The following is a 12,621-nucleotide window of genomic DNA, read 5'->3' as shown; positions in this document are numbered from 1 at the left end:
TATCATATGACATGGTGAGGGTCTCCATGCGTATTTTCCAGTGGAAAATGCTGACCGTTGAAGTATATGGGTCATACCTGAGAGGTTCCTTCTTGAAATAATGCTCCAACAACTGTATTTGATCCCATGATCTTTTTCTCCACTAGTTGTTAAGCAAAGTTTGTGAGTCTTTCTCTGATACCAATTGAAAGTACAAGGGGAGGGGGGGTGAATTGTATCCGATTAAAAATCTTAGTTGACTAAGTACGAGTTTAATTGACTAGACTTTGTGCACTGATTGATTTATGTAGTGATAAACTAAATGAGCAGAAAGATAAAGAAGACACAATAATTTTTATACTTGTTCAGTATCGGTGTGGTACCTACCTCCACTTTCCTTGGGTTACTAGGGTTCTCTTAGATCTTTGATAAAAGTTTACAACACTAATGGTTTTAGTTCATTCACCACTAACGATGTACAACAACAATAATTCTTTTCGATGTTGATACAACTCTCTTTTTGTGTTCTAGCTCTTCCTATATTTTGTGATACTTGTAGACTTAAGAATATAGTGTTTGTACTAAGAACTAGAAAGGCTTAGAAATAGATGATGTAGTTGCATAATCGTCTTCTTGAGTTTTCCAGTCTTCTTATAGGAGAGTTTTGGGTAGCCTTTGTAGATTGATCTTTCATTGAGGCACAAAATGCTCTAAGAGATTTGACCCAAGGGGGTACCTCCGAATCCTGCACAAGAAATGGGCTAGATTCATTTACGTCCTTCCCTTTCATATCCTTAATCAGGGGAGTGATTTGTGACTTGATTTGATTGACCAATCTTCAGTATCTTCATGCTTGATTCCTTTAGCGACTGAACTTGATATGTTTCCTTCTTGATATCTTCATTGTCCTTTGATTTGGCTTTGCTATGTCATCATTTAATGCCTAGACTTGATTTTGTATCCTTTTTGATGACTTGACTTCCTTTGATTTAGGATCGCTCTTGTTCCCTTTGATCTCGTTTCCTTTCTGATGTCCTTACCAAAAGGACTTCCTTTGAAGTAGAGTTGTCTCCTAATTTCCTGCAATTAAATTGATCTAGTTACATTTGCACTATTGTCCTGATTGAACTTAGGTGTAACAATTGGAACCCACTGCGAAATAAGTAAAGCAACGTGTAAGAAAAGCAGAATATTTCAAATCATTATGGGATCAAAGTTGCAACTTTACCAGACTCACTGTATTCATGACATTATAATAGCTAGCTCAGTTTATCGATGATAAGCACAAGACAATAAAGTCCACCAGCGGCAATTTCCAGTTTGTCTCCACGGCAGTTGCAATTTCTCTTAGTTACCACATGTTTAATGTCTTCCTCCCTTTGTTTGTGTTCACAATTGTACTCCAATGATCAAAGAATTTTAGATTGAAAACCTACAAATAATGGGATAAAACATATTAAACTTCATAGAACATGCTGAATCAACAAAATAATTAACCAACGAAAAAATACACATACCAAAATAAGATTAATGCGAAGTATATGTCACGACCCTAAACCCAGATCCGGTCGTGATGGCGCCTCTTGTGAAGACAAGGCCAACCAATACTTACCCATTTCAGTTTGTAAGTAGTTTACAATGAGAATTAAGTCAAAAATATGATAAATATTCCAAAATTACGTAGCCAACAGTACAAATTTGTGGAAGAACAATCCAACACAGCCCGATACCGGGGTGTCACTAGTCATGAGCATCTATCGATCCTAACATAAGTCTGAAAAGTCTATAAGCTATTACATCTGATAAAGAGATAGAAATGAGATAAAGGGGGAGAAACACAGGTCTGCGGACGCCAAACAACTACCTCATGGACTTCAAAGTCTGCCGAGAGATCTCAACTCGCGCTAGTAGAATCAACAATGCCTGAATCTGCACACGGGGTGGAGGGAGTAAAGTGAGTACTCCAACTCAGTGAGTAATAATCATAAATAAATGACTAAGATATATGAAAACACGTAGGGCATATTATAGGCTACAATGAAGCAGTGAAAATCAGTAAAAACAATGAATTAGTAAAGATATATAAAGTCATTTAAGTTCAGTTTAAACTTCATGAAATACCTTTCAACAATTAAATAGGTAATGACAGACAAATCAGAAAGATAAACACATAAAGATTCGCCCCTCGGGCAAAATGTCAACAATTCCACCCCTCGGGCAATATCTCATAACAATACCAGCCCCTCGGGCCATATCTCGCATCACAATGGGTACCCGCGTTCACTGGGGGTGTGCAGAATCCTGGAGGAACCCCTTACGGACCAAGAACAATATCAAGTCATCTCGAGGGATCATCACTAGGCTCTCGGCCTCATATCAACAAGCCATCTTGTGGTGTACATATCTCATGCCCTCGACCTCATACTCATAATCCGATGTTTCCTCACAACATAGGCCCTCGGTCTTACTCAGTCAAAATACTCACAAGCTACTCAGGCAATAGTAAAACATGATTCTCAGCCAAATATCATTTTAAAATATCATTTAAATGTTAAAATATAGTAAACCTGGCTGATGTCACGACCCCGGTTCGCCCTCCATGAACCATCATGATGGAACCTAGTCCCTACGACTAGGTATGCCTAACAATGCGAAACATAAACAAAACTTGCAGAAAAAATAAACAAAAGCCAAAACTAACTGAATGAAATAATATTTAAAATGTCACTTGGCATATACAACACAACTTCTCAGAATCGAATATACTATCCTAAAGCCCGGAAACTCACGAAAACAGAAGCCTTTGAATATCTAACAATGTCTAAATACAAAATATCAAACAAGGAAAGAAATACAGAAGGGTAAATGTTTAAAAGCTAGAATAGAAAGGGACTCCTCGGTCTGCGGACGCGATAGATGTACCTCAAAGTCTCTAGAGCAGTCACCTCGCCTCATGGGTGGTAGGACTGAGTTGACATACTTGGATTTCCCACCATCGGGACCGTGATGGTGCTAACATCGCATTTGCTAGGCAAGCCAATGTTATAGTCCTATTCACCCTTTTTCCTTTACATTTTATAATTAAGATTTAACAAAACTAAATCAACGGAAATAAAAGCGAAAGTACATATTAAACCAGTTTTATATATGTTGTTAACAACTCTGAAACTATTACCACCCAGAAACTGGTGTCACAACTCACGAACATTCTATGAATAACTACAAGTATGGGTTTGAAAAAAGAAAATACCTCTGTTTTGAAAAGGAATAAACAGAAATAAGGAAAACATAGGAGGGGATGCCAATGCCTGTGATGCCAGCATGACTACCTTGGGTCTCCTGGATGAAATATCAGCAACCGGCCCTTTGATCAGCCACTACCAGCTCTGAAATCTACACAGAAAGTGCAGAGTGCAGTATCAGTACATATGACCCTATGTACTGGTAAATGCCGAGCCTAACCTCGACGAATTAGTGATGAGGCTAAGGCAGGGCTTATACAATATAACCTGCAACAATATATGATAAAACAAAAAGGAAATACGGAACAAATTGAAATAGTAACTTACAGCAAGGTAAATAAGGTACCCGGATATTTTGCCAGTATTCAACTATATTCAATCCTTAAGAGAATTACAACGACAATATGAACATTCACCCTTATTACTCCTTGTTGCGGCGTGCAAGACAATCCCACAAGTTCACCCTTATTACTTCGCAATATATATCACCCTTATTCCTCCTTTTACGATGCATAAACCGATCCCATCTGTCCACCCTTATTACTCCTTGTTGCGACATGCAACCCGATACCACCAGACAATCACATTTCACCCTTATTCCTCCTGTTGCAGTGTGTAACCCGATCCCACTATATCAGTACCAATCAAAATATAAGAACAAGTATTTCACAATTTAGCTCAAAACCCTCCACAACATTCATACCTCAAACCAAACCAATGGGAAATCTATAATTATGGAAAATGTTAAATACTACATAGCGAGGCCAACCAAAGTGTACCATGAAGCACCAATAAACCAACTTAAATCAATAATGTAATATAATGAAACTAAGGAACAATTGATAACTTCAATAGAGAAACAACATTTAACAAGAAGCAATTAGACATGGAAATATCAATAAGCATGTAGCAGTTAAGACAGAAAAACAATATATCAAGAACGGGGAAGGGAACATGCTAAATGGATAATTTTGCGGTGCATACGTACTCATCACCACACCTATACGCCACACACATGGAATTTCACATTGCAATTAAGTCGAGGATCCCAAATTCCTGAAGCCAAAGTTAGACCAGACACTTACCTCAAGTCAACAGGTAATTCAAAGCTCAATTACCATTTACCTCTCGATTCCACCTCCAATCCACTCGTATCTAGTCATAATTAACTTAATAACATCAATTAACACTAAAGAAATCAATTCCACTGCATAATTATCGATTACCCAGCATTGTTCCCAAAAAGTAGAAAACTGACCCTGAGCCTACTTGGTCAAAACCTGAAGTTCGGACAAAAACTTTATTACACATTCACCCCGAGCCGGATATACAATTGGTTTTGAAATCCGACCTAAATTTGAGGTCTAAATCCCCAAATATCGAAATTCATAAGTTCTACCCAAAATCACCCAATTCCACCATGAAAACCCCTAAATTCTAGGATAAAATCCTGTAAAAAGATGTAGTAGATTGAAAGAAATGAGTTAAGAATTATTTACCTATGATTTGGGGAAGAAATGGTCTTTGGAAAATCACCTCTTGAAGTTTAGGCTTTGAAAAATGGGAGAATGAATGAAAAATCCTGTCTAAGCCCAAGGTTATCAACTGCAGATGTTGCATTTACGACCTGAACTTCGGAAATGCAAAGCTCGCAATTGCATAGGGGCTACTGCAATTGCGAAGACTTCACAATTCCTGTTGCCTTCAAAAATGCAAGAAAAGTGTCGCAATTGCGATCATTGACCTCACAAATGTGAACAAAAGATCGCATTTGCGATACATACCCCTCCTAGACTCCCTTCACATTCGCGAAGGTTTGTTCGCAATTGCAAATTCTGCTGGCCCAGCCTTCTAATTGCAATTATGATATGTCATGAACAAAATTCCATTATAGGTCGTGATGGCACCCAACGCTGTTGTTAGGAAAGCCAACCCTAGTCAAATAGCAAATTCTCATTTATTTTACCAAACAATCCCATCATGTTCTTGACTTAAATTTCATACAAGTGATAATTCATCAATCCATAATAATAGATATACAACCCAAAATGAGAGTCCACCAATGTGTCTGCTAGGAACCAGTGTCACAAGTACTAGGGCAACTAGTAGAATATACAAAAGAATATAACTACCCTACTGCCTGGGATAGGGTAGACAGATATAACAAAAGAAAAGAAGAGACTCTGGCATGTTGCTGAATGGTTCACAAGGGTCAGCTCACCTAGAACTCTTGATAAAGTATCAGGGGTACGCGCCGGTTGGATAGCTAGATTCACCTACCTCAGGTCCTGTACAGTTAAGTACAGAAGCATAGTATGAGTACATTTAACCTTTAAGAAGTACCCAACAAGTATCCAGTTTAACCTCTAAGAAGTAGTGACGAGGGGTCGACTTGACACTTACTAAGGTCAATATCAATTACATTTAAGAATTTCGCTAATCATAAATAGCATGAATGTAATGATAGTATCATAATCAAAGAGAAAACTATATATCAATTCAGTCATGTCACATAATAATTTGCACTTCAAAGCATTTAAGCAAAGTAAATTATGGATAAAATCCACATAAATAACATGCGCACTTTATGTCGAGGTCGTACGGCCTAGTCCAACATAATATTAAACGGTGCACAGCCGGATGGTCGAATGGTGCAAACTATAGATGCTTTTATTTCTAGCGAGGCGATCGGCCCGATCCACAAAAAGCAATTTTTATCAAGTAAGCACACATTTCTCATTTATAGTCAAAAAATATTCATGCATGTTCTCAAGTAAGTGTGTGTATTTGTTTATAATTATTTACAATTTCTAGCATGTCCTAAGCGATCTCATTATCAAGCAAAAACATAGGCATTTGCATGTATAGCATGATACGAGTCCTAAACAACCCGGACGATTAGCATAATAGTAGCTACACACGGACTCTCAGCACCACGTACATACGTAGCCCGCACAGATATTCACAAGCATTTATTTAATTAACCTACGGGTTTATTTCCCTCTTACGACGTTAGAAAGGAGACTCCTTGCTCCAAATCTTACTCCCAAACTCAAGAACATGCTCAAAACCCTTGCTTCAAAGCCGAACGATCGAAAACTAATCAAACGTGGTAAGAACTAGTCAATAAAGGCTCAAGAGTTCATATTCTAGCTATTAGAGTAGTTTCCCAACTATAAATGCAAAATTCCTAAAATTCATCCCGAGGACCACGTGCCCGGATTCCGGAAATTTTTGAAGAAAGTTGTTACTCATAACCAAAGGATCAAGAATATATGATTTTTACTCCATTCCATATCAAATTTCGTGGTTAGATCTTGTTTATATAAAAATCCTAGGTTTTTCTCTAATCCCATGATTTTCACTAATTTTTATGTGCTAATCTACCCAAAACCCAAGTATAAAACTCACATTAAGTAGAAATGACTTATCTCACAATGCTAGGTTGAAATCTCCTCTTTGGAAGCTCCCAAATCGCCCAAGTGTAGAAGTGAAATGAAATAAATGGCCTCAATCCCGTTTTAAAAAGTTGTGTCAAGGTCTCTGATATCGCATTTGCGACGTCATGTTCACAAATGCGAAAGACACAATTACGACAAAACCATCGCAAATGTAAACCTGGGCATTCCCCTGCTAGGGTCGCAAATGCGGACTCTGCTGGGTTCGCAAATGCGAACAAAATGTCGCAAATGCAACAACTGCCCAACTCAGGCTTCTTCACAGCTGCGAAGACTTCCTCGCAAATGCGGTCATCGCAAATGCGAACAATTCCTCGCATTTGCGAGACCTACAACACTTCCTAGAAGCACTAGAAAAACTAGAGTCTTTTCAGTCCCAAAACACATTCAAAACTCACCCTAGCCATCGGTGCTCCACACTGAGTGCTCACACAAGTCTAACAACATCATAAAAACTTGCTCGTGCGATCAAATCACCGAAATAATATCTAAAACCACAGATTTAACACCAAAACACATGAAATCCTTAAGAACATTTGAAATTCCTATTTTTACAACCGGACATCCAAATCATGTAAAATTAGTCTCATTTCTCACCAAAATTCACAAACATGACTTAAATGTTATATTGGACCTGTATTGGGCTCCAGAACCAACATACGGACTAGATACCAATATTATCAAACATTATTCAATTTCTTTAAATCCTTAGATTTTAATTCTAATAAATTTTAGCAAAAAATCATTACTCGGGCTAGGGACCTCGGAACTAGATTTCGGGCATACGTCCAAATCCCATATTTTACTACGGACCCTCCAGGAATGCCAAAACATGAGTCCAGGTCCATTCTCTAAAAATATTGACGAAAGTTAAACTTGGACTCTTAAGCCAACATTAAGGAACCAAGTGTTCCGATTTCAACACAAACTCTTCTAAATCTCGAACCAACCATCCCCGAAAGTCATAAATCAGTTAAAGCAAGTGCGAGAAGTCTTATTTTGGGGAACGAGATTCTAAAAAGCAAAATGACCAATTGGGTCGTTACATTCTCCACCTCTTACACAAATGTTTGTCCTCGAATGAACATAGAAAAGTACCTAAGCTAGGGAAAAGATAGGGATATCTGCTCCACATGTCCTCTTTAGACTCCCAGGTTGCCTTATTGACTTGTTGACCCCTCCACTTGACTTTTACCGCAAAAATATTCTTGGATATCAAATGGCGATCCTTTCTAGCAACAATGGAAACTGGCTCCTCCTCAAAACCCAAACTCCCATCTAGCTGGATAGTACTGAAGTCTAACACATGGGACAAATCAGCGTGATACCTCCGAAGCATAGATATGTGAAAAACTGTATGAACTACGGATAGGTTGGGAGGTAAAGCACGCTCATAATCAACCTCCCCATCTCGCCTCAACCCTCAAATGGGCCAATAAACCTTGTGCTCAACTTTCCCTTCTTCATGAATTTCATAATACCTGTCATAAGCGAGACTTTCAAGAGGACCTTCTCGCCGACAATGAATGACACATCACGCTCCTTCTGATCCGCATAATTCTTCGATTTGGACTGTGCTATGCGAAGTCTTTCCTGAATCGACTTTACCTTCTCTAAGGCATCTTTCACCAAAATCCGTACCATATGACTTAGCCTCACCGGTCTCAAACCACTCGATAAAAGAACGACATCGCCAACCGTATAGAGCCTCAAATGGAGCCATCTCGATGTTGGACTAATAACTATTGTTGTAAGCAAACTCGACCAAAGGCAAGAACTGGTCCTACTGCCCTCTGAAGTCAATCACACATGCTCTAGCATTTCCTCCACAATCTGAGATGTCCTCTCCGACTGCCCATCGATCTGTAGGTGAAATGCTGTGTTAAGCTCTACCTGGGTCCCTAACTCACTCTGTACGGCTCTCTAGAAATGGGAAGTGAACTAAGGGCCTCTATCTAATATGATGCAAATAGGCACACCATGCAACCGAACTATTTCCCGAATATATATCTGAGCCAACCTCTCTGAAGTATAAGTAGTCACTACCGGAATGAAGTGTGCTGACTTGGTTAACCTGTCGACAATGACCCAAACTGCATCAAACTTCCGCAATGTCTGCGGCAGCCCAACTACGAAATATAGTAATGTGCTCCCACTTCCACTCAGGTATAGGCATCTGCTGAAGTAGGCCACCTGGCCTCTGGTGCTCATACTTAACCTGCTGGCAATTCAAACACCAAGCCACAAACTCCACTATGTCTTTCTTCATCCGCCGCCACCAATAATGCTGCCTCAGGTCACAATACATCTTCGTAGCACCTGGATGAATGGAATACCGTGAACTGTGTGCATCCTCAAGAATCTTCTCCCTCAAGCCATCGACATTAGGAACACATAGGCGACTCTGGAGTCGCAGAACACCATCCTCGCCAATAGAAACCTCCTTGGCATTACCCTGTAGCCCCGTTTCTCTGAGAACTTCCAAATGCAGATTATCGAACTGTCGAGTCTTGATCTACCCCAATAATGAAGACTGAACAATAACACATGCAAGGACTTGATTAGGCTCCAAAATGTCCAACCTTACAAGTCTGTTAGCACAAGACTGAATGTCCAAAGCTAGTGGCCTCTCCTCCACTAAAATGAATGCCAAGATACCCATACTCTCTACCTTCCTACTCAAGGCATCCGCAACTACATTTGCGTTGCCCGGACGATAAATAATGTTGATGTCATAATCCTTTAGTAACTCGAGGCATCTATGCTGCCTCAAATTGATATCCCTCTACTTAAACAAATGCTGTAAGCTGCGATGATTAGTATAAACCTCACATGACACCCCATACAGATAATGCCTCCATATCTTAAGAGTATGAACAATCATTGCTAACTCTAGGTCATGCACAGGGTAATTCTTCTCATGAATCTTCAGCTGACGTGAAGCATATGCAATAACTCTCCCCTCCTGCATCAATACACATCCCAAGACAACACGTGAAGTGCCGCAATATACTGTATACATCCCTGAACTAGAAGGCAACACTAGAACGGCTGATGTAGTTAAAACTGTCTTGAGCTTCGGAAAGCTTATCTCACAATCATCGGACCAACGGAAAGGAGTACCTTCTGGGTAAATCTAGTCAAAGGTGCTGCAATGTATGAAAATCCCTACATGAATCAGCTATAATAACCTGCTAACCCTAGGAAACTCCTAATCTCAGTCACTGAAGTAGGACGTGGCCAACTCTGAACTGCCTTAATCTTATTAGGATCCTTCTTAATAGCCTCTCCTGATACAATATGACCTATGCTACTGACTCTATCCAAAACACATACTTGGAGAACTTAGCATATAACTTCTTCTCTTGCAAGGTCTAAATCACTACTCTCAAATGCTACTCGTGCTCTCCTAGGCTACGTGAGTATATCAAGATGTTGTCTATGAAGACGATAACAAAGAAATCAAAATAAGGCCTGAATATCATGTTCATCAAGTCCATAAACGTTGCTGGAACATTAGTCAATCCAAAGGACATCACCAGAAACACATAATGGCCATATCTAGTGCGAAAAGCAGTCTTCCGAACATCTGAGTCCCGAATCTTCAGCTGATGATACCCGGACCTCAAGTCGATCGTAGAGAACACCCTAGCACCCTACAACTGGTCGAACAAATCACCAATGCGCGGAAATAGGTTTTTGTTCTTGATGTTAGCCTTGTTCAACTAGCAGTAGTCAATGCACATCCAGATAGTCCCATCCTTCTTTTTCACAAACATTGGTGCACCCCAAGATAATCCACTCGGTATAACAAACCCCTTTGCTAATAAATCCTCAAGCTGCTCCTTCAACTTCTTCAAGTATTTTATATCCATGCGGTACGGTGGGGTAGATATTGGCTGCGTTCCTGGAGCCAAATCATTACATAAATCAATATCACGATCCGGTGGCATGCCAGGAAGGTCAGAAGGAAACATATCGGCAAACTCCTCGACTACTAGAACTGAATAAATCATCGAAGATTCTACGATGGTGTCCCAAACATAAGCTAGATAAATCAAACAACCTTTCTCGACCATGTGTCGAGCCTTTAGAAAAGAGATGACCCGACTAGATGTACTAACTAAGGAACCCTTCCACTCTAACCTTGGCAACTCTGGCATTGCTAAAGTAATACTTTTGGCATGGTAATATAGGGCGGCATGGTATGAGGATAACCAATCCATGACTAGGATAACCTCAAAGTCGGTCATATCAAGCAACAAGAGGTTTCCTCTAGTCTTAAAACCATAAAATTTTACCACACATGACCAGTAGATCCGATCCACAACCACTGAATCGCCAAAGGAGTGGACACATGAATAGGAGTACCCAAGGACTCACGAGGAATATCTAGAAAATGAGAAAACATAGATGATACATATGAATAGGTAGACCCTGGATCAAATAGAACTAAAGCATCCCTACCACAGACAAAAATAATACTTGTAATGGCATCCGAGGCCAATGCATCTGGTCTGGCTGAAAACTCATAGAATATGGCTGGAGCATTAGCTGGTTGGCCTCCACCTGATTGAGCAGTAGCTGTCTGATCTGTCCCCTCCTGGCCTCCACCTCTAAGACAAACCCTACCAATTCGTCCTCCGCCTCTGGGCGGCTGGGCAACAGATACTAAAATCATGGGCTTCTAACCCTGCTGCACTGCCTTGCCCCGAAGCCTAGGGTAGTATCTCCTCATATGACCCAAATCTTACTCGAAACAACACCACGGTGCGATGACCTGCTACCCTAATGTCTGACCTTGATATCCTGTAGACCCACTGAAAGAAGCCTAAACAGACGGTAGGCGGTATGAACTCTTCGGTATAGCACTGAAATAGGAGCCAGAAGAACCCTAGGGACCTGAATACTCGCTAGAAGAACCCCGAACATCTGGCGGGCAGAAAGAACTATCTGGTATGGCGCTGAAAAAGGGTGCGTTGGAGCACCTCGAGGAGGTCGTGGTGCTAAATATGGGGGTATGTTGGGCTTACCCCTCCCAAACTGTTCTCTGACCCTAGCCAGGTCACCTCTGAACTCTCCATAGAATCGAGCCCTCTTATCCTGCTACATCTTCTCTCTATTTCTCAGATGGTAGCCTTCGATCTTCCAAGCAATCTCTACTATCAGCTGGTAAGGATCCCCCATCTCAACCTCTCGGGCCATATTGGCCCTAATACCATAATGCAACACTACAACAAACTTTTTCACCATCTCTACGTCAGTAGGAAGTATCATCAGTGCATGGTAGGACAAATCAAAAAACCTCGCCTTATAGTCGGTCACCAACATCTGACCTTGCTCAAGCTGCTCAAACTGATACCATAGATCTTCCCTCTCAAAGGGTGGAATATACCTATCTAGGAAAAGTTGTATGAACTTACCCCGAGTAATGGGAGGAGAACCTGCTGGCCTGCCAAGAACGTAAGACTGCCACCATCTACGGGACTTGCCCTCCAGCTGGAATGTAGTGAAGTCAACCCCATGAGACTACAATATCCTCATGTTGTGAAGACTATCCCTACACCTATCAATGAAATCCAGAGCATCCTCACGACGCTCATCTCTAAAGATGGGAGGGTGTAACCTAGTCCATCTGTCCAACAATTTCTGTGGATTGCCGTCCGTAGTCAGTCTAGGCTCGGGTACCACTGCAACAACTGGCTGAGTCCCGTCCACGAATAGTGGACTCGGTGTTTGATACAATGCCACTGCATGACCAGGAGCCTAGGCATTAGGGGTCTGTGCTCCCCTTGCCGCTTGAGATGTGGCTGGGTCTTCTACAAATAAATTAGCATAAGTCATGGTTTCCATGAACCGCAATATGGCCCATGACCTCCTGGAAACCCGGTGCTGTCATGAAGTTCGTCAGGGTAAGCTCAACTTCGTGCACCAGGCCCTGC

At 40.8% G+C, this 12,621-nt stretch overlaps 1 protein-coding gene across 1 annotated transcript; it reads right to left on the bottom strand.

Annotated features, from left to right (window-relative positions):
- Window positions 1-968: 968 nt before the first annotated feature.
- Window positions 969-9,701, bottom strand: LOC138890529 (uncharacterized). The gene is made up of 6 exons (XM_070173923.1): window positions 9,507-9,701; window positions 9,016-9,194; window positions 8,754-8,897; window positions 7,875-8,007; window positions 1,335-1,411; window positions 969-1,059 (listed from the first exon to the last, which is right to left on the bottom strand). The coding sequence occupies exons 1-6, from the start codon at window positions 9,699-9,701 to the stop codon at window positions 969-971; spliced, it is 819 nt and encodes a 272-aa protein (XP_070030024.1).
- Window positions 9,702-12,621: the final 2,920 nt, after the last annotated feature.

The sequence above is a fragment of the Nicotiana sylvestris genome, chromosome 4 (assembly GCF_000393655.2).
Source record: "Nicotiana sylvestris chromosome 4, ASM39365v2, whole genome shotgun sequence".
Classification (NCBI taxonomy): domain Eukaryota; kingdom Viridiplantae; phylum Streptophyta; class Magnoliopsida; order Solanales; family Solanaceae; genus Nicotiana; species Nicotiana sylvestris.
This window is presented reverse-complemented; position numbering and strand designations above follow the sequence as displayed.

What these genes read in the sequence shown, in the direction of transcription:
- LOC138890529 (XM_070173923.1), bottom strand. Translation starts at nt 9,701, where the DNA reads ATGTATACAGTATATTGCGGCACTTCACGTGTTGTCTTGGGATGTGTA. An exon ending in GAGGATGCACACAGTTCACG is followed by an intron (nt 8,898 to 9,015) that starts GTATTCCATTCA and finishes AATTGCCAGCAG; the next exon opens with GTTAAGTATGAGCACCAGAG. An exon ending in TATCCAAGAATATTTTTGCG is followed by an intron (nt 1,412 to 7,874) that starts GTAAAAGTCAAG and finishes CATTATTTGTAG; the next exon opens with GTTTTCAATCTAAAATTCTT.